The 18,354-nt window shown below is 43.9% G+C and overlaps 1 protein-coding gene across 1 annotated transcript in view; it reads right to left on the minus strand.

Annotated features, from left to right (window-relative positions):
- The window catches only part of Prkar2b (protein kinase cAMP-dependent type II regulatory subunit beta), a 108,886-nt gene that overhangs the window by 75,582 nt on the left and 14,950 nt on the right, over nt 1-18,354 (minus strand). The window contains exon 2 of the mRNA XM_005076238.4: nt 11,145-11,180. Within this exon, the coding sequence (XP_005076295.1) occupies nt 11,145-11,180 (36 nt within the window). The remainder of the gene's footprint in view (nt 1-11,144; nt 11,181-18,354) is intronic.

Genomic DNA, 18,354 nt, shown 5'->3' on the forward strand with positions numbered 1-18,354 from the left:
CTGGTCTCAAACTCACAGAGATCTGCCTGCCTCTGCCTCTGAGTGCTGGGTTAGGTTAGGGTTAGGGTTAGGTTAAGGTAGAGTTAGGGTTAGGGTTAGGGTTAGAGTTAGGGTTGGGTTAGGGTTAGGTTAGGGTTAGAGTTAGGGTTGGGTTAGGGTTAGGTTAGGGTTAGGGTTAGGTTAGGGTTAGGGTTAGGGTTAGGTTAGGGTTAGGTTAAGGTTAGAGTTAGGGTTAGGGTTAGGTTAGGGTTAGGTTAGGGTTAGGGTTAGGTTAAGGTTAGAGTTAGGGTTAGGTTAAGGTTAGAGTTAGGGTTAGGGTTAGGTTAGGGTTAGGGTTAGGTTAGGGTTAGGGTTAGGTTTGGGTTAGGGTTAGGGTCAGGGTTAGGTTAAGGTTAGGGTTTGGTTAGGGTTAGGGTTAGAGTTAGGGTTAGAGAGTTAGAGTTAAGGTTAAGGAGTTAGAGTTAGGTTAGGATTAGAAGTTAGGTTAAGGTTAGAGTTAAGGTTAAGGTTAGGTTAGGGTTATGGTTAGGTTTAGGTTAGGGTTAAGGTTAGAGTTAGGGTTAAGGTTAGGTTAGGTTATGGTTAGGTTTAGGTTAGGGTTAAGGTTAGGTTAGGGTTAGGTTTAGAGCTAGGGTTAAGGTTAGGTTAGGCTTAGGCTTAGGTTAGGGTTAGGTTAGGTTAAGGTTAGGGTTAGGTTAGGGTTATGGTTAGGTTTAAGTTAGGTTAGGGTTAGGTTTAGAGCTAGGGTTAAGGTTAGGTTAGGCTTAGGCTTAGGTTAAGGTTAGGATTAGGTTAAGATTAGGTTAGGGTTAGAGTTAGGGTTAAGGTTAAGGTTAAGGTTAAGGTTAAGTTAAGGTTAAGGTTAAGGTTAAAGTTAGAGTTAGAGTTAAGGTTAGAGTTAGAGTTAGGTTAGGGTTAAGGTTAAGGTTAGAAGTTAGAGTTAAGGTTAGAAGTTAGAGTTAGAGTTAAGAAGTTAGGTTAGAGTTAAGGTTAGAGTTAAGGTTAGGTTAGGGTTATGGTTAGGTTTGGGTTAGGGTTAGGGTTAGGGTTAGGGTTAGGGTTAGGTTAGGGTTATGGTTAGGTTTGGGTTAGGGTTAGGGTTAGGTTAGGGTTAGGTTTAGGGCTAGGGTTAAGGTTAGGTTAGGCTTAGGCTTAGGGTTAGGGTTAGGGTTAGGTTAGGGTTAGGGTTAGGTTAGGGTTATGGTTAGGTTTGGGTTAGGGTTAGGGTTAGGTTTAGGGCTAGGGTTAAGGTTAGGTTAGGCTTAGGCTTAGGGTTAGGGTTAGGGTTAGGTTAGGGTTAGGTTAGGGTTAGGGTTAGGGTTAGGGTTAAGTTTAGGGTGGGCACCTCCACCACCCAATAACTATTTTTTAGCAAGGGTTAGGGTTAGGTTAGGGTTAGGGTTAGGGTTAGGTTAGGGTTAGGGTTGGGGTTGGGGTTGGGGTTAGGGTTAGGGTTAGGTTAGGGTTAGTGTTAGGTTGGGCACCTCCACCACCTGATAACTATTTTTTAGCAAACTCATCTCCACACTCCTTTGTCTTCCCCTTTTGCCTGCAATTTCCTCAATAATGCAACATACTTATGCTCAGTGACCAATACAACTGCTGACTGGTGCTCTTCCTGTCCACTCCTACTCTCCCCACACACAACCGGAGTGTGTGTTTTTATAAAACATTTCTGACTGAGAACATTTCTCTTCTTAGAGAGTGCCACTCCTTGTATGCTGCAACAGGGAAGACTGTGGGTCCTGTCAAAGTTTTCTAGGCTGTCATCCTGCCTTCCACCTGTAATGCTCAAGGCTCTGTCATTCAGCACGCCTTCCTTAGTCACTCAACTTCACTTCACCATCATCACTAAGGCTGCTGGAGAGGCAATCCTCAGTCCTCCTCAATTCCAACAAAACTTCACGCAACCCTCGACTCCCGCCCGCTGGCTATGACATGCTCATTCTTTCCCAGCACACTCTACCTCAGAAATCTCACTCTACCTTCACTCACCTTCCAACACTCTCATTCCCTACAGTCCACATTCCATGGGGAGCTGCGGGAGACTGACCCACCCCAGAGTTTCTCACAAGCTAGCCAAGCACGGACCTCAGAGACCAACCCAATGGTTTCTTTATTTGGACCTCATCCAGAAGTCCATTTTTTTTTCCGTGCTCATTTATGAGGAGATACTTAGTTTTAGACTTAGAAAGTATTGATTGGCCAAAAAATATTAAATTATAATATGAATGATGTGTGCCAGTAAGAGCAGCAGGAATGCACATGTTCCACACTGACAGCATCCAAATGCTAGGGCTAGGAAACATGGGTAAGGTTCATTGCAGCAAGGCTAACCAAGAGAAGCTCGACACGCCTCCAGCAACAACAGGCCACACAGAAGGGACCACATATATCTCACAACCTGGAACATGGCTGGCTACCATGGGCCACCTACTGTGGCCATGCTGACAAAATGCTGCTCTCGTAAAATAAGACGCTTGGTTTCTGAATAGTGGATTCTTTGAATTAAATTTGTAATTTTCCTCTATGAAAGCTTTTTATGAGAGCTTTCACATATCCTGAGGGTCATACCAAGGTAGTGTCACCTAAGTCACAGCAGTCTACAATAAGGTAAAAACCAGAAATAAAGAGTATCCAGAAACTACTGTAGCAATCTGGTATTTCTAGAGAAATTCCATTTTATAGAAGTACTGATCTATTATGGGATAGGAAAACGAAACAAAGAAACAAAGAAACAAAAAGGTTCATTTTGTGCACCAGAAACCTAAATGCTGATAATATTAAGAACAGCTGTGTTGAGTCAGCATGTCTGCTTTATCTACTCATGTTTTGGAAAGCCAGATGTCTCCTTGAGTCACTCTGGTCAGCTTCAGGGACAGAGGGCCATGCCCTAGAGACCAGGACATGTCGTGGGCTGCACACTTGCCATCTTTTAAGGTTCTCCGCATCTCCTGGTGCAAACACTGATGTGAAGACTCTGAGCACATGGGAAGAGCCCTCCTCACCCTTTCCCCTCAACAGCACTGATGATCTTGTATTACCCTCATCTTCCTTTCTTCCTGCTCTGGAGGCTCAAACAGAACTCCTGAAGAAATGCAACTAAGTTCCTCAACATCCTTGAGAAAGTTTGTGAGTATTCCTGGAATTATCAAAAACAAACCAGAAACTCAACACTTTGCCAGATGCTGTTGGGGTCTAAGCCACATTTCACAGAAAGACACGCAGAGGACATACTTAAGAAACTCTCAGTCAATCATGACACACACAGCACTTGCTCTCCTCACATGGTTTTATTTGTGGGAAGGAATTAAAGAAAAGGTTAGGGATGAGTGTGGTGGTGCACACCTTTAAACTCCAGCACTAAGAAGGCAGAGGCAGGTGGATCTCTGGGTTCAAGGCCAGCTTGGCCTACAGAGTTCCAGAACAGAAGGAAACCAACAAAAACTGATGTAATTGAAAAAGGGAGCCATGTTCCAGACCCAACAAGCAGCAGAACTTGGCAGCTTTGGTCACATGGTCTGGCTTTAGAGTCAAGGATAGCAAAAAGGGGTTATAGAATCTCCTTCCATGACTAAGAAAAGTTGCTGAGATCAGGTGTGTGTCAGAGATGTCCCTACATGGAGGCCCAGAGAGGTCACTGTGCAGAGCTGGGAGTTGAAGCCTGGATTGCCTTAGAGACCTCAAGATGTTAGCGATGCCAGAGCCATGGGCTACCTGCTGAGGAGAGCTGCTAACAGGAGTGGAACCAGCGGGAGAGAGAGAGAAAGTGTGTACAGTCAGCATAGCTGAACAGAGTTGGAGATCTGAAGAGCAGCATGACACCAGACATGCGGAGTTTGGAGTCTGCCCAGCTGGTTTTTGGTCTTGTTATGGTCCAGTATTTCCTCACCATGCACCCTTCCCTACATTTTGGAATGGTCATGTATATTCTGTGCCATTATGTGTTGGAAGTATATGATCTGCTTTTTAATCTTGATTTTATAGGGGATTGCATGAATCTCACTGGGTAGTACAGGTGGTCGTGGCACACGCCTTTAATTCCAGCATTCTGGAACTAATGGGTTTAGCTCATTAAATAACTTCAATAAAAGACTCTGCTTTTGCATCAAAATGGGCCTCTTGGTGATTTGGGGGTTCAGAATTTGGGTACAACATTCACAGCAATGGAACCCTAACTAAGACATATCTGAAGAAAAGTCTTAAAAAGACTACTAAGGACTGTGAAGATGAACGTTAAAAAGAATACTGAATTAAAAACAGCTATTAAGTGTTCTCTTACTTTGTCAAATGCACATTATTACAAGCTTTAAGACCGGCTTAAATGACACTTTTCCTATGAGCCACGTCCTAATAGTACAATCTGTTTTCTCCTTTCACTTTGTAGATACTATGGTATTTGTCCTAATGAGAGTCATGGCCGGTTTCCCTGCTGGACTGTGAATTTCACATGGACTGCATCTTACTCCTACAACCTTAGCAGCACACCTAGGACTTTGACACAGGGGCTTCTTAGTAAATGTTTGCAGAACAATTGGCAAAGTAGTGTTTTCTCAGCATGCACTGTAGAGTACAGGTGATGAGCAGCTTCAAAAGTTCTAAGGACAGACAAAATGCAAAGCTAACTGCCCTCATCAAAGGGGAGCAGACTCACAGTATGAGGGAGTCTTTGGGGAAATTAATGACCAGGGTTATAAGCTCTCACTACCGAGAAACAAAGGGACACAACAAAGAGACAGGCAAAGCCTAAGTTCCTGATTCAAGATAAGATGCTTGGATCTGCTGCTGCTTCCGCTTCCTCTTCCTCGAGAATCTAGTTTGCATTTTTCCCCCTCATGTTTCCTTTGGGCTGACTTTCCAGGGACTTTAATGTCTTTTTACGCATGGAATATGTGAGACTTAAAACCTTTCATTTTAGCTCTTTAATTTTTCTTGATGCTAATTTTAGAAAAAAATAATGAAATTTTATCTTTGTTAAAACTGTACTATACAATTCAACACTTGTGGTAAAACATTAAAGACTGGATTTTCTTTATGACAAAGGTCATTATTTGTGTCTGTGTGCATGTGTGTGAGTGTGTCTGTGTGTGTGTGTGTCTGTATGTGTCTCTGTGTGTGTGTCTGTGTCTGTGAGTGTCTGTGTGTGTGTGTCTGTGTGTGTGTGTGTCTGTGTGTGTGTCTGTGTGTGTGTCTCTGTGTGTGTGTCTGTGTGTGTGTCTGTGTGTGTCTCTGTGTGTGTGTCTGTGTGTGTGTCTCTGTGTGTGTGTCTGTGTGTGTGTGTGTCTGTGTCTGTGTGTGTCTCTGTGTGTGTGTGTCTGTGTGTGTGCCCACTTCTGTTACAAGAAGCAAGTACTTTGTAGCACAAGACTACTCTGCTACAGACCTTGAAAGCAATGCCAAACATGAATGCAAGGACTCCATGGGCATCAGTGGGACACGCTGACCAGCAGCTGCAGTGTCTGGACTACCTAAGAACTCACAGCTGCTAATAACAACCTTCAAAACTCCAAAATTCCAGGGAGTCAGTTTATGAGCGAGAAGAAAAAGTGTTTAATGAGGGTGGGGGAGCCCTTAGTAGGGCAACAGAAAAAGTCTGACTCTAGCAACAGTAGTATGTGGTATATCAAGTTTACATTCTGTTGATTCCAGGAGTAACATACTATCTGTAGAAGGATGTGCTTGATCTTAGGAGATATACACTTAAGTATTTACAATTCCTGAAAGGGTCAATAAAAAAATTAAAAGTGTCATTGGGTATGATGGCACTCAGAAGCCTGAAGGAAGGAGGAAAATCATGAATTCAAAGCTATCTTGGGCTACCTTCATCTCAAAAACCAAAAATATGTGTGCATATGTGTGGGGGTGTATAAAGGAAGGAGAATGTGCAAATGTGTCAAAATAATGAATTAACAATCAAGGAATCTGGGTAAATTTGTTTATTCAGCTATTCTCTGAAATTTTCTATACACATGATATTTTTAAAATAAAACCTTGTGATTAGAAGAAACAGAAGCGAGACCTTCCCTCACAATGCAAGGCATTGTCTCAGCACTGGCTGGATACCACTCTCCCACTTCAGATAAAACCACATGGAAAACACTGGCATCTACTGGAAACCTGTAGTGTGCAAACAGTAAGAGATGCCCTGGTTCAAGACTGCTGTCAGCATCGAGACTCCAAGGCTGACACTTCGGATGGGCGAGGCACAATGCCTCATGAGGGTTCTGTTGATTTGACTTAAAGCACACTCTGCAAAAGACAGCTCAACACTAGTATTTTGGAGAAAGCAGACATTCTGTTGGGGTTTTTACTGAAACCACTTAACCCTTAGGACACACTTGAACGTCACTGCTGACCTCCCAGTGAGGGAGAGGGGTGGGGGAGAAGGAAAGAGGGGTTGGAAGGAGGAGGAGGAAAGGAAAGGAGAAGAAAAACATTTCTCTGTATTTTTAAAGAAGTGTTTACAAAGAAAGGACCAAAAGCAGGGCTTTTCTTTTATTCAGGGCTATGAGGTGCTTTTGTAAAACAGGTTTAATGAGGAGTTGCAAGGAAGGCCTGGAAAGTGTACTGTAGCTGTATTTCAGTAGACAAGACCAGGCTGTGCATGTCTAACAGCGTCTTCACTCAATCCGTTAGTGAGACTGTCACAGCCTTCACCCTGCATTAGGTGGTGGACTGGGTTCTGAAACCTAAGGACTTAAACCCATAGGAACTCTAGTTAGCAATATTGGCCAAAACTGGCCTTTTACTTACAGAACTAGTAACTGACCGGTTGAAGATGATAAAGAGGGTATCCAAAAGTGAGCTATTAAACATACAAGCCGGGGGTGGAAGGAGGCCCAGCGGTTAACGGCACTGTTCCTCTTCCCGAGGCCCAGCATGCCGTTCCCAGCACCCACTTGGTGGCACACAACCTGCTACAGCCCCAGTTCCAGGGCTCTGACGTCCGCTCCGGGCATGTCAGACAGCATACTCTCAGCCACACACACACACACACACACACACACACACACACACACACACACACACTCACAGAGAGCACATTAGTACAAATAAAAGTGAATGTAAAGGAAAGAGCATGGGCATACATTATGTGCTTGCTAGACATCTTCTCATGAACATACTCCTTATACTAAGTATAAAAGGAAAAAAGTTTTATTTACATTATTCAGGACCAAACATTATTTTTAACATGCAATACAAGTCCTAAAAGCTCCAAGTTCAAGGGTTTAAGAAAGTGAGGGTGTGAGAACTATTGTACCTCACCGTTTTCATGTAACCAGCAGTGACCAAGTGCCCAGCGTCACCCACACTGTTGTAACACAGTGTTTCTATCCTATTCTATGACAGGGTTTCTCTTTTGAATTATTATTTTAAGAAAAGCAAACTCAAAGACTTCTGGGTGATTTTAATTGACCGCTTTTCTTTCCTATAGATTCCAGTTCTTAACAGTTTTACAGATTAATTCTAAAAGTAAAATATGACTGAAACTCAAACAGAAAGACTCCTTAGGCAGCCTCAGTAATCCCACACAATTGTCTATGTTTTTACCAGGAAATCTGTTTTCCCCCAAGAAATGTTAGTTTATAAGCTGTCTTTGAACCAACAGAACTGCAGGATTTCCCTTCCAGAGTACTGATCCTATGATTTTGGCCAGGAACTGTGTAGACCAACCTTCATAAAAATTGTAAGAAGGGTAAACAGACAAGTAAATGCTGAATATATCCTTATTCCTCCACATACAACACTGTGGCTGTTTTTCTCAGATGTATAATTTCATTGTTCTAGGACAAAAGACTGGAGGTTTATATGACATTCACAGTGATGGACTGGCCAGGAGTACTCCATGAAGGTTCCTGTACTTGTCCAAGAGTCATCCCTGTCAGATGTGGGGTTGGAGAAGATCTTTTCCCATTCTGTGGGCTGCCATTAAGTCTTGTTGACTGTGTCCTCTGCCTTACAGAAGCTTCTCAGTTTCAGGAGGTCCCATTTATTAATTGTCAATCTCAGTGTCTGTGCTACTGGAGTTATGTTCAGGAAGTGGTCTCCTGTACCAATTCGTTCAAGGGTACCACCCACTTTCTCTTCTAAAAGGTTCAGTGTGGCTGGATTTATGTTGAGGTCTTTGATCCTTTTGGACTTAACTTTTGTGCACAGTGATAGACATGTATCTATCTGCAGTCTTCTGCATGCCAGCATCCAGTTATGCCAGCACTATTTGTTGAAGATGCTTTCTTTTTTCCATTGTATAATTTTAGCTTCATTGTTAAAAATCGGGTGTTCATAGGTGTGTGAATTAATATCAGGGTCTTCAATTCGATTCCATTGGTCTACCTGTCTGTTTTTGTGCCAATACCAAGCTGTTTTCACTACTATAGCTCTATAGTAGAGCTTGAAGTCAGGGATAGTGATGCCTCCTGAAGTTCCTTTATTGTACAGTGTTGTTTTGGCTACCCTGGGTTTTTCGTTTTTCCATGTAAAGTTGAGTATTGTACTTTCAAGATCTGTGAAGAACTGTATTGGGATTTTGAAGGGGATTGCATTGAATCTGTAGATTGCTTTTGGTAAGATTGCCATTTTGACTATGTTGATCCTACCTATCTAAGAGCATGGGAGATCTTTCTATATTAGACAGAGAGCAAAGGATACTCATCCTACAAGGAAGACACTAAGAGAGACATACATGGTCTTCTGGAGAAGGGACAAGATCTCCTGAGCAAATTGGAAGCACTGGGGGAATGGGGAGGAGGGTAGGAGGAAGAAGGGAGAAAGGGGGAAGAGAACATGAGGGATCAGGAAGATCAAGTTGGGAGAAGAATAGAGAAGGAGAGCAAGAAAAGAGATACCATAATAGAGGGAGCCATTATAGGTCTAAAGAAATCTGATACTAGGGAAATGTCCAGGAATCCACAAGGATGACCCCAGCTAAGAATCCAAGTAATAGTGGAGAGGCTACCTTAACTGCCCTTTCCCTATAATGAGATTAAATGCCATCCTTGAGCCTTCATCCAGTAGCTGATGGAAACAGAAGCAGAGATTCACATCCAAGCACTGATGACCATGCTGGGGAAACCCACAGAAACAGCTGACCTGAGCAAGGGGGAGTTCACAGAATCCAAACTGACAGCTGGGAAACCAGGCTTCCTGAATGTGGGTTTCAGTTGGGGGACTTGGGCAATCTATGGGGCCTCTGTCAGTGGAACCAGTATTCATCCCTAGTGCATGAATGTGCTTCGGGAGCCCATTCCCTACGGAGAGATACTATCTCAGCCTAGACACACAGGGGAGGGCCTAGGTCCTGTGTCAGATTTTGATGATCCCTCTTGGGAAGCCTCACCCTCCCTGGGGAGTGGGATAGGGAGTGGATAGGGAGTGGGATGGAGAGTGGGATGGGGAGTGGGATGGGGGAAATGGGAAGATGGAGGGAGAGGGACCTGGGATTGGTATGTAAAATAAGATTGTTTTACTTTAAATAAAAATTTATTTAAAAACAACAGTCATTCTCATAATGGTTCTCAGCTTACATTATGACAATTTCACACCCTTTAGGCTCTTTTCTTTTTTGCTGTTGCTGCTATTATTTTGTTTTTCTGTTTTGTGGTTTTGTTTGTTTTGTTTTGAGACAGGGTTTCTCTGTGTAATGGTGGCTAGAACTTTACTCTGTAGACCAGGCTGGCCTCAAACTCACAGAGATCGTTCTGCTTCTGCCTCCCGAGTGCCGGGATTAAAGGCGTGCGCCACCCCTGCCCAGCTGGCTTACTATTATTTTATAATGACCCTTTTTTCAATGGGTTTCACTGGCATTTCCAGTTGTCTGTCACCCTGGACATGAATACACTTTAGTTGTATTTCTTTGTTAGTGTTCCATCAGCTCCACTTTCCAGCAAGGTCCTAATGAGATGCAACGGATACATTTAAGGGAGGAGAGGGAAAATAATGGTGTTTGAAAGCTACTCATATAAAAATACCAGTGGAACTTACTCATAAATTGATGCCTCACACAGCATAGGGCAGGAAGGGGAAAGATTCTAAGACCCATAGCCATAGCTGTTTCTACTGGATGAGCTTCACACATAGAGGTAGGACACGCGACACTGATTCCAACTGTTTCTTCCTGGTTCCTGCCATTTCTGAAGGCCAGGGTTCACAGCTCTGCTTTGGATGAAGTTCAGTGCCTTGCAGACATAAACACAACCTGCCTGGCGCATTCTCTGTTTCAAATAAATACGCACAGAGATTGCAGACCCTGAGAAAGGCAACCACCCGCCCAGTGTAGTACGGTTCCCCGTCTCTATGGTTATAGACCTGCTCGCTGTGCACCAGAGTAAATTATCCCATTAACTGCTGGAAAATTTCAAAAAAAAATCAGACTTAAATCTTTGCGAGTTTTGCAACACAGCATAAATTAGACAGTTATATAAAATAAATAACTAATTTCTAAAATCTGACCCCAAAAATGAAGTGTCTGAAATATTTCTCCTCTTATTTTTGAGTAAAATGGTTCTACCTATTCACAGGAGGAAGAGAACCCTCTCAAAGCAAAGGCAGTTCCCTTATTTGTCCTCTCTCAGAGAAGCTATTTCAGAAAATCAGTGATTATTTCCACACTCCCGACCCCCTTTGCTGAAACTAGTGCAGACAGAAACACCTTTGACTGCGTGCGTCCCACAGTCACAGGCCCCACAATGATTAGGACCCGGGCACAGGGCTCTCCCCTCGTCACGTATCAGGGTGCCAGGGAACATTTAAGACAGCAAGAGTGGCTTGCTCCCACTGTAAATGGTTCCATAGAATAGTTTTAAAAAAGCTCCCTCCTCGATGTTTCTGGGTCTCCTTCGCCCATCTGCTAAATCACCATTTCTAAGCTGCTGCTGGTGAGTGAGAGACGCCCGAGGAGCCATTTGTCAAAAGCAAGCAGAAGTGTGCAGGATGAGTTGAAGTCAACACCAGCCTGGGCCACTCATAGCTTACTAACTCTCAATTAACTCCTGACATATGAATATATCACACAGGGTTCTTAGAAAACAGATGAACGAACAGGTTATCGCTCCTCGTTAATTATTCTTTGCATAGTCTTGCCCAATCAACTCCCATATTTAAAATGCCACCCCAAGTGAGTGCAGGCTGTAGACAGTCAGACTTACCTGAGGCACGCCTCGTGAACCGGTTTATAACTGGAGCTAAAAGAAAACAGCAGAATAATATGATTAGGTTTTTTTTAATCTTATTTATCCCCAAACCAAAAAAAGACTCAAATCAGTTAAGTAATTCCATAATTTCAATATAAATTGGAATGTATAAATAATATAAGAATAAATATAAACCAAATAAAATTACATGATCAGAATAAAGCATTTACTACCAATAAAGGAAATAAAAATATTCCCTAAAGAAATGTAACATAAAATCAGTGTTTCATCTAGCAAATTAATTTCCCCTGAAGACTTTAAATAAAAACTCTTTGAAATTTAGGGCCACCTAACTGGAACAGCATAAAGGTCTGTAAATGCCACTAGAAAACTACGCAGCAACTCCATCAAGTGCCAGTGTCTTTTCACAGCCAGCTTTGGGAGGTGAGTCTTGAAGAAGTGCTAACAAGAGAGAGTAAGTGCTTCACCGGAGGAGAAAGGGAAAGAACAGCAATCAGCGGGGCGAGCAGCCGCCAATTTAAAGGGAACAAAACTGAGAATGCTCACGGAAGATGAGCGCACACTTAGTGAGGGGTAGTCTCTTCTTGCCAGTCTTGGACTGAAGATGTGTGTGTGGTCATGGCGTACAAACGCTCACACAGACAGCTGTGGGTACAGGCTAGGGTGTGATGTGCTTGCGTCTCTGTCTGCCCACACGTGGTTCCACTCACATGGGTTTCTCCTTAGGTTTGCAGACACAATTATCTCAAGAACTGGAAAAGGGTTGATGTTCCCTTTAAAATTTCCTTTCTTAAGAGAAGCGGGTGACGCAGAAGACCAGCGTATATAGTCAAAGACCCATGGATCCACTCTGATGGGCCCTAACACTGTTAAGACTTCCAAAGCAGCAATTATGAATGCCATTTGTGCTATGGGGACAGAGAACACGCAGAAGACCAGCGTATATATTCAAAGACTCATGGATCTACTCTGATGGGCCCTAACACTGTTAAGACTTCCAAAGCAGCAATTATGAATGCCATTTGTGCTATGGGAACAGAGAGCATGCAAGTCTTCTCAGCACTGTGGCTTCATGAAGAAAATGCTGGCACAGGAACAAGGATTCAGAGAAAGGCTACATGGGGCAGATCAAGCTTTAAACATCATTATCTCTGTATTTTTGATAAGAAAATGTTACAGCAAACGTTTTAAAGAGATGAACGTGTGGTAGAACACACACACACACACACACACACACACACACACACACACACACACACACACACACCGTGCAGTAAAGCTGGAGACTAAAAACCTAGAAACACTGCAAAAGGGACTGGAGGGGAGGAGAGGGGATTGAGTTATGAAATTGCACAGTAAGAGGTCAATGCTTTTCCTCCATATCAATCTTCACTATAATAAAGGGTTAACTTAGTGAAAGAACTCAAAAATCCACCTATTAAAACAACATATAACAAGGGGGAGCTCTTGAATCCCAGACTGATGCCTGGGAATCCAGCATGGGACTGATTAAGATGCCCTGAATGTGGGTGTCAGTGAGGAGGCCTAGGCAATCTATAGTATTTATCCCTGGCATACAAATGGACTTTGGGTGCCCATCCCACAATGAAAGATGCACTCTCACCATGGACTCTTTGGGGGAAGGTCTAGGCCCTGCCCTGTATGAAATGACAGACTATGGACACCCCCATGGAGGGCCTCACCCTTCTTGGGGAAAGGAGTGTGTATTGGGGGAGGGTTGGTGGAAGGGTGTGGAAGGAGGGGAGGGAAATGGAGAGGGACCTGGGTTTGACATGTGAAGCAACCTTGTTTCTAATTTAAATTTAAATTTAAAAAATCATATAAACTGGGAGTCACAGTGCACATCTTTAATCTCAGCACGGAGGAAGGAAACGCAGTCAGATCTCTGAGTTCAAGGCCAATCCTGTCTACATGGGAACTTTTAGTTCAACCAGGGCCACATAGCAAGAACTTGTCTGAATCAATTAGTATATGGTAGCAAAATTATATACTCCAACTTGTCCAAGATACAAAATTCTTGTCTATATTTTATACACCACAGTATTTCAGCAGATATGAATTACTTAAACAACTTTAGCTAGGTTAAACTACACACACACACACACACACACACACACACACACACACACACACACACACACAATGCTGATGGTTTCCATGAATACTTTAAACCCCTTTTTGCACCCTTAAGAAGGGAGTCCTAACAGAGCCTCCCTCCGAGGCTTACAAGGACAATGAAACAGCACAGATTAATCCAGCCACAGGAATGCTGAGGGAGCATGGGCAGGTGAAGGTAAAAGGCCTATCGCAGCCCTGGAACACAATGCAAACTCCTTGCCCGGTGTCCCACCCCCCACCCAGCCTCTTCAGAAGATGCAGCCACTGTGGCCTTTGGTATGGTAGGTTCTCCAGAGCCTTATGATTCTGCACTTTTCTTTAAGGAAAATTTCCCGCAATGGTCCCATCGTCTAGAACATGCTACCACATGTCCCACCGCACCCCCTACACACCGGGATGTTTTCTGAATTTGTGTGAACCTTTTCAATTGTCACACTGATTCAGAGCACAACCCTGACAGTCATCCTCCAGAACAGTCCCGCATCCAGGAGTTCTGTGACTTCTATTACTGTGTTTTCTTTGTGTATGTGGACATTGTGCGTGTTCACGTATGCACACTGCTGGACAGCAGAGGACAGCCGTCAGTTTTCATGTTCACCTTCCATCTTGTTTGAGACTGGCTCTTAGAATTGTTTTTTCTCTCTATATATGCCAAGCTAGCTGGTCCACAAGCTTCTAGAAATTCTCCTGTCTCTGCCTCCTATTTCCTCAGAGGAGCACTGAGATTCCAGACCCACACTCACCTGTGTGGTTTCCAGGGTTTGAAACTCAGGTCCACACACTTTCATCGTAAGCTCTTTCACAAATAAACCATCTTGCCAGGCCCTGTATGGCTTTTCAATAACCTGCTAGACATTAAAGTCTCAAGAGTCTACTTGTCATCCATGTGAGCCTAGATCCTAACAGTGTTTACATATACACATGACTTCTTCATGCAGTTTTAATATACATCAGTATTTCCCCAGTAATGGCCTATCGAGATGGTTCCGTAGCTAAAGGAACTTGCTGCACAGGCCTGGAGGTCTGAGACCCATCCCTAGAACAATGTAAAGGAAAAGAGTAAACTTCATAGAGCCAGCTGTCTTGACCTCCACATGTACACTGTGACACCCTCCCATATACCCCACACACACCACACACACACACACACACACACACACACACACACACAGACATCATGAACACATATGCACAGTAATAATAGTTTATTATCATTAATTCTTTAACTTCCCAGCAGAACAACAAAATCAAGAGATTATGTTTTCTTTTTTTCTTACATTTTGTTTTGTCTGGAATTTTACTTTTACATGGTTTTAGAAAACTATCCTGTTGCTGCCATGACATTTGTGGTACATAAGTGACCTGAACAATCCATTTGGCCAGACTCCACCCATAACATGTTCTCCAGAGTCCCACGTGGGTGAGAATCCAGCCAAGCTGCCTTTTCCCTCACACGCTAAAGCACATACCTACTTAAACACCACAAAGCACACTCCTCTGAATGTCCTTGACAGACTTTCTAGATACTGTATCCACTTTTGAATTGTGAGCATGTAAGCCCAATGATGATTTAGGCTGCTTGACAATAAATGGGGCCTGAAATGGACAGTTACCAAGATGAGTCGTGACAGGGCAGGTGGTTTACAATAGTCAAGACACGTACAGTGTTTGACAGCAAAATCCCAATCCTTCTCATCCATGCCCATTACCCTCTTTAAGAGGCAATAGCAACAAGTCTTTCCTGCATCCACTTGTAGGAAGTCAAGACCTTACTTTTTCTGGGGTTTTAATCTAGCTAGCAGCATAAGGAAGAAGTCTGGAAGTACGTGCAGCCGGCCAAGCAATGACCTGCAGGCTCTCTCGGGAGCCATGCCAGGGGGGCGACAGGAGGCAGGCAGGAATGAACCACGCACACGTCACAGCAGTGAAAGGTGGGAAAGCCCACCAGAAGGCAGCCTGGGCTGTGCTGCTGGTCCACTGAATCACCCCAGGGAACCTGAGGGTTAATTAACTCTGACTTACAAAACCCACACAGTAAGGTCCTCTATGTCCCACTAGACTTACTTTAGTCCCTGTGCTCCCAGGAAACCAGACACTGACTCAAGTCCTCCTCCACCCTAGAGCATCCTTAAGAGTTCCCGCACCTGAGGAAAACTGAAGGTGTGTCTCCATCCGCAGCAGGGAGAGCAGCCTCCTACGGCTGCCTAAGCTCTTCCTCTGTCCACAGAAAATGCAGTTTCACTCTTTGTACCCAAGGCTGCCCTGGCATGTAAGAGTTAATACCCACCAGATGGATCCATAAACTGAAAAGTACACAGAGCGAGCCTCTGTAATTCTGCCTAATTCCTGCCTGCGGGGTGGACACAGGCTTGGCGAGGCTAACAGTCTCTGCCCCAAGGCCTGAACCAAGTCTATCCAGATTTCCAATACAGTTGCTTCCGGGGCTTACCAAATTTAGGAGAAAAGAGGTGAAAGAAGAAAGAGAAATTCAGTGAAGGCTGAAAGCAAGACAGTTCACAAAACAGAGGCAGTCAGTTAAAAGCACAAAGCAATGAGATCTGTCTTCAAAACCCAAGGACACTTTTTCATCTCTGAGCATGCTGAGCGAGACAGGAATGGTGACTTCAGCTCTCTGTCTCTGTCTCGTCTCTGTCTGTCTGTCTGTCTGTCTGTCTGTCTCTCTCACACACACAGACACACACACACACACACACACAGACACACACACACACACACACACACACACACTGGAACCTGTACAAGCAAACAAAAGGTCACCCCATCTGTACCAGAGGCACGATGGGTAAATGGGTCTTTGTGTGTGTGTATATTTTAAAATTTAAATTAGAAATTTAAATTAGACCCCAGACTGATGGCTGGGAGGCAAGCATGGGACTGATCCAGATCCCCTGAATGTGGGTGTCAGTGAGGAGGCCTAGGCAATCTATGGGGCCTTGGGTAATAGATCAGGATTTATCCCTGGCATACAAATGGACTTTGGGTTTCCATCCCACAATGAGGGAGGCTATCTCAGCCCGGACTCTGGGGGGAGGGCCTAGACCCAGCCCTGAATGAAATGACAGACTCTGGAGATAAATGGGTCTTTTTAAGAAAAGTGTTCATATGCCCAAGAGTAACATACATTCAACCTTCATAGATTCCAAAAAATAATTAGCATTCCTGCCCTCATGATAGTTGCTTTTTTTTAAAAAAGAAATAAACACTTGTTATATCTGTTAGCTGCCTAAATAAAAGACTGGGAAAACTGTAAATGGAAATGCATAAGCTAATTATTTCTGACAGAATAAATACTCAGTTCAGAATAAATTAACTTATGTCTATGTTTCAAAAATTAAATAAAGTTCACCCTTGAACCAAGAACAAAATAAATTTTAAAAAGATCAACAGCAACAAAACAGAAATATTCCGCCAAGTACAGAAAGACTCTGGTGGCCTGAGCGCGGCAGACATAACTCTGACAGGCCTTGTCCTCCCCCATTCCCTTTGCCTTGCTGAACTGCTGGTGACATTCCTGAAGCTGCCACCAAGGTCTGCTCCCTGTTTGGCCACTTCCTCCCCCTGACGCTGACAACAAGGTCCAGCTATCAAAGTATTGAAGTCCGGCAATCAAAAGCCCCCTTTTGGCTACCCTAATTAACATGCCCAATCAAAACCAAATAACTCACCCTAACACGGGGTTTCCCCTTTTTCCTTTATACACTGCCACTTGTCTCTGGGGCCACATCTGTTTCCTCTGTATCCAGGGGCAGCCTTTCGTCCCCTCTCCCTGGTTCCTTCCTCCTTCTCCCTCATCCTCTATCTACCCTTACTCCCTGTGGGGCAAATTACTCCCCTTTGTGCTGAGAACTTGATCTTGGGGTGCCTTGTGCTGATTCCAGCCCTGTTCAATACTTGGTCCCCAAAATACCATTTATTTTCTATTAGTCTACTAAAGCTGGTGGGTCTCTATCACTCCTACAAATACTTGAATATACTCAATACAGCCCACAAGGCCTTGCCCTGTGTGTCAGAAAGACCACGTACTGGCCTCTAGAGAGGAGCATGAGTTGGAGGGAGCTTCTCCAAACCCTATCTGCTGATACATGCATTATAAACCACATATCTCAAAGTACGCCTTAGTCTGGGTGGCTGTGTGAGGTGCAGGCATCTGAGGGACACAGGCCGGCATCCACACGACCTACCCACATGGACTGCGGCTGGAAACATACAGGGTGGAATGAAATACGGTGCTTCAGCTTTTAGAGCGGTCCAACTTGAACGGGCACTAGAAAGACTACAACTTTGTTCTATTTGTTAAACCAAATGCCTGCAAATATAACTGATACAGGAAGCAACAAACCAACTAGGAAAACACATTTTTGCTTATGAGTGGACACGATTCTTCTCTCTGTAATTCACAAGAACCTTGCCAACAATGATCTCTTACACAGAGAAAAGAAAGCAGTTTCAGCTAGGGAGTCCCAACACGACTAACCTTGTAAAACCACACAGACACAGGCAGGGACAAAGGCCAAGGAAAAGGTTTCCAAACTCTCTCCAGATTTTAAATACCTTCTTCTTGGAAAAAGGACCCTGCTCAGCTACAGAAATTAAACCTCTGCATCTCCATGTGCTAAGCCCTCCTCTGTCACAGCAGGGATGGCAAGGTAAAGCCCACAGCAAAGGGCTGTTTCCATCTGGGGGGACAACCCAGGCAGACTAGACTAGTAATTCCACAAGTCCAGAGCTCAAATTGCCACACACATGTGAAGTCACAGCAAAGGCCATTTTGAAAAATAGAAAAGCTTTGGAATGAATAACTACCCAAGCAAGGAGGGGGGAGTGACAATGGCCTCCTCCTAAAACAGTCCTAGAACATACCCATAGTTGAGTTCCCAGGGTCTTCAAAGAATGAAATGTCCCTGACACTTCAGCTTCAACGCAAGGAAGCATTTCTGGGATCTATCATGTGTAGCAGCTGTCTAAAGATACCTAGTATTGTACGCTGCCCATTTCTTCCTGCGTTAGCTCCATGGGGTTGGGGTCTTCCCTGGTCTGTGTGGCC

Source organism: Mesocricetus auratus, unplaced genomic scaffold, assembly GCF_017639785.1.
Source record: "Mesocricetus auratus isolate SY011 unplaced genomic scaffold, BCM_Maur_2.0 Super-Scaffold_15014, whole genome shotgun sequence".
Taxonomy (NCBI): domain Eukaryota; kingdom Metazoa; phylum Chordata; class Mammalia; order Rodentia; family Cricetidae; genus Mesocricetus; species Mesocricetus auratus.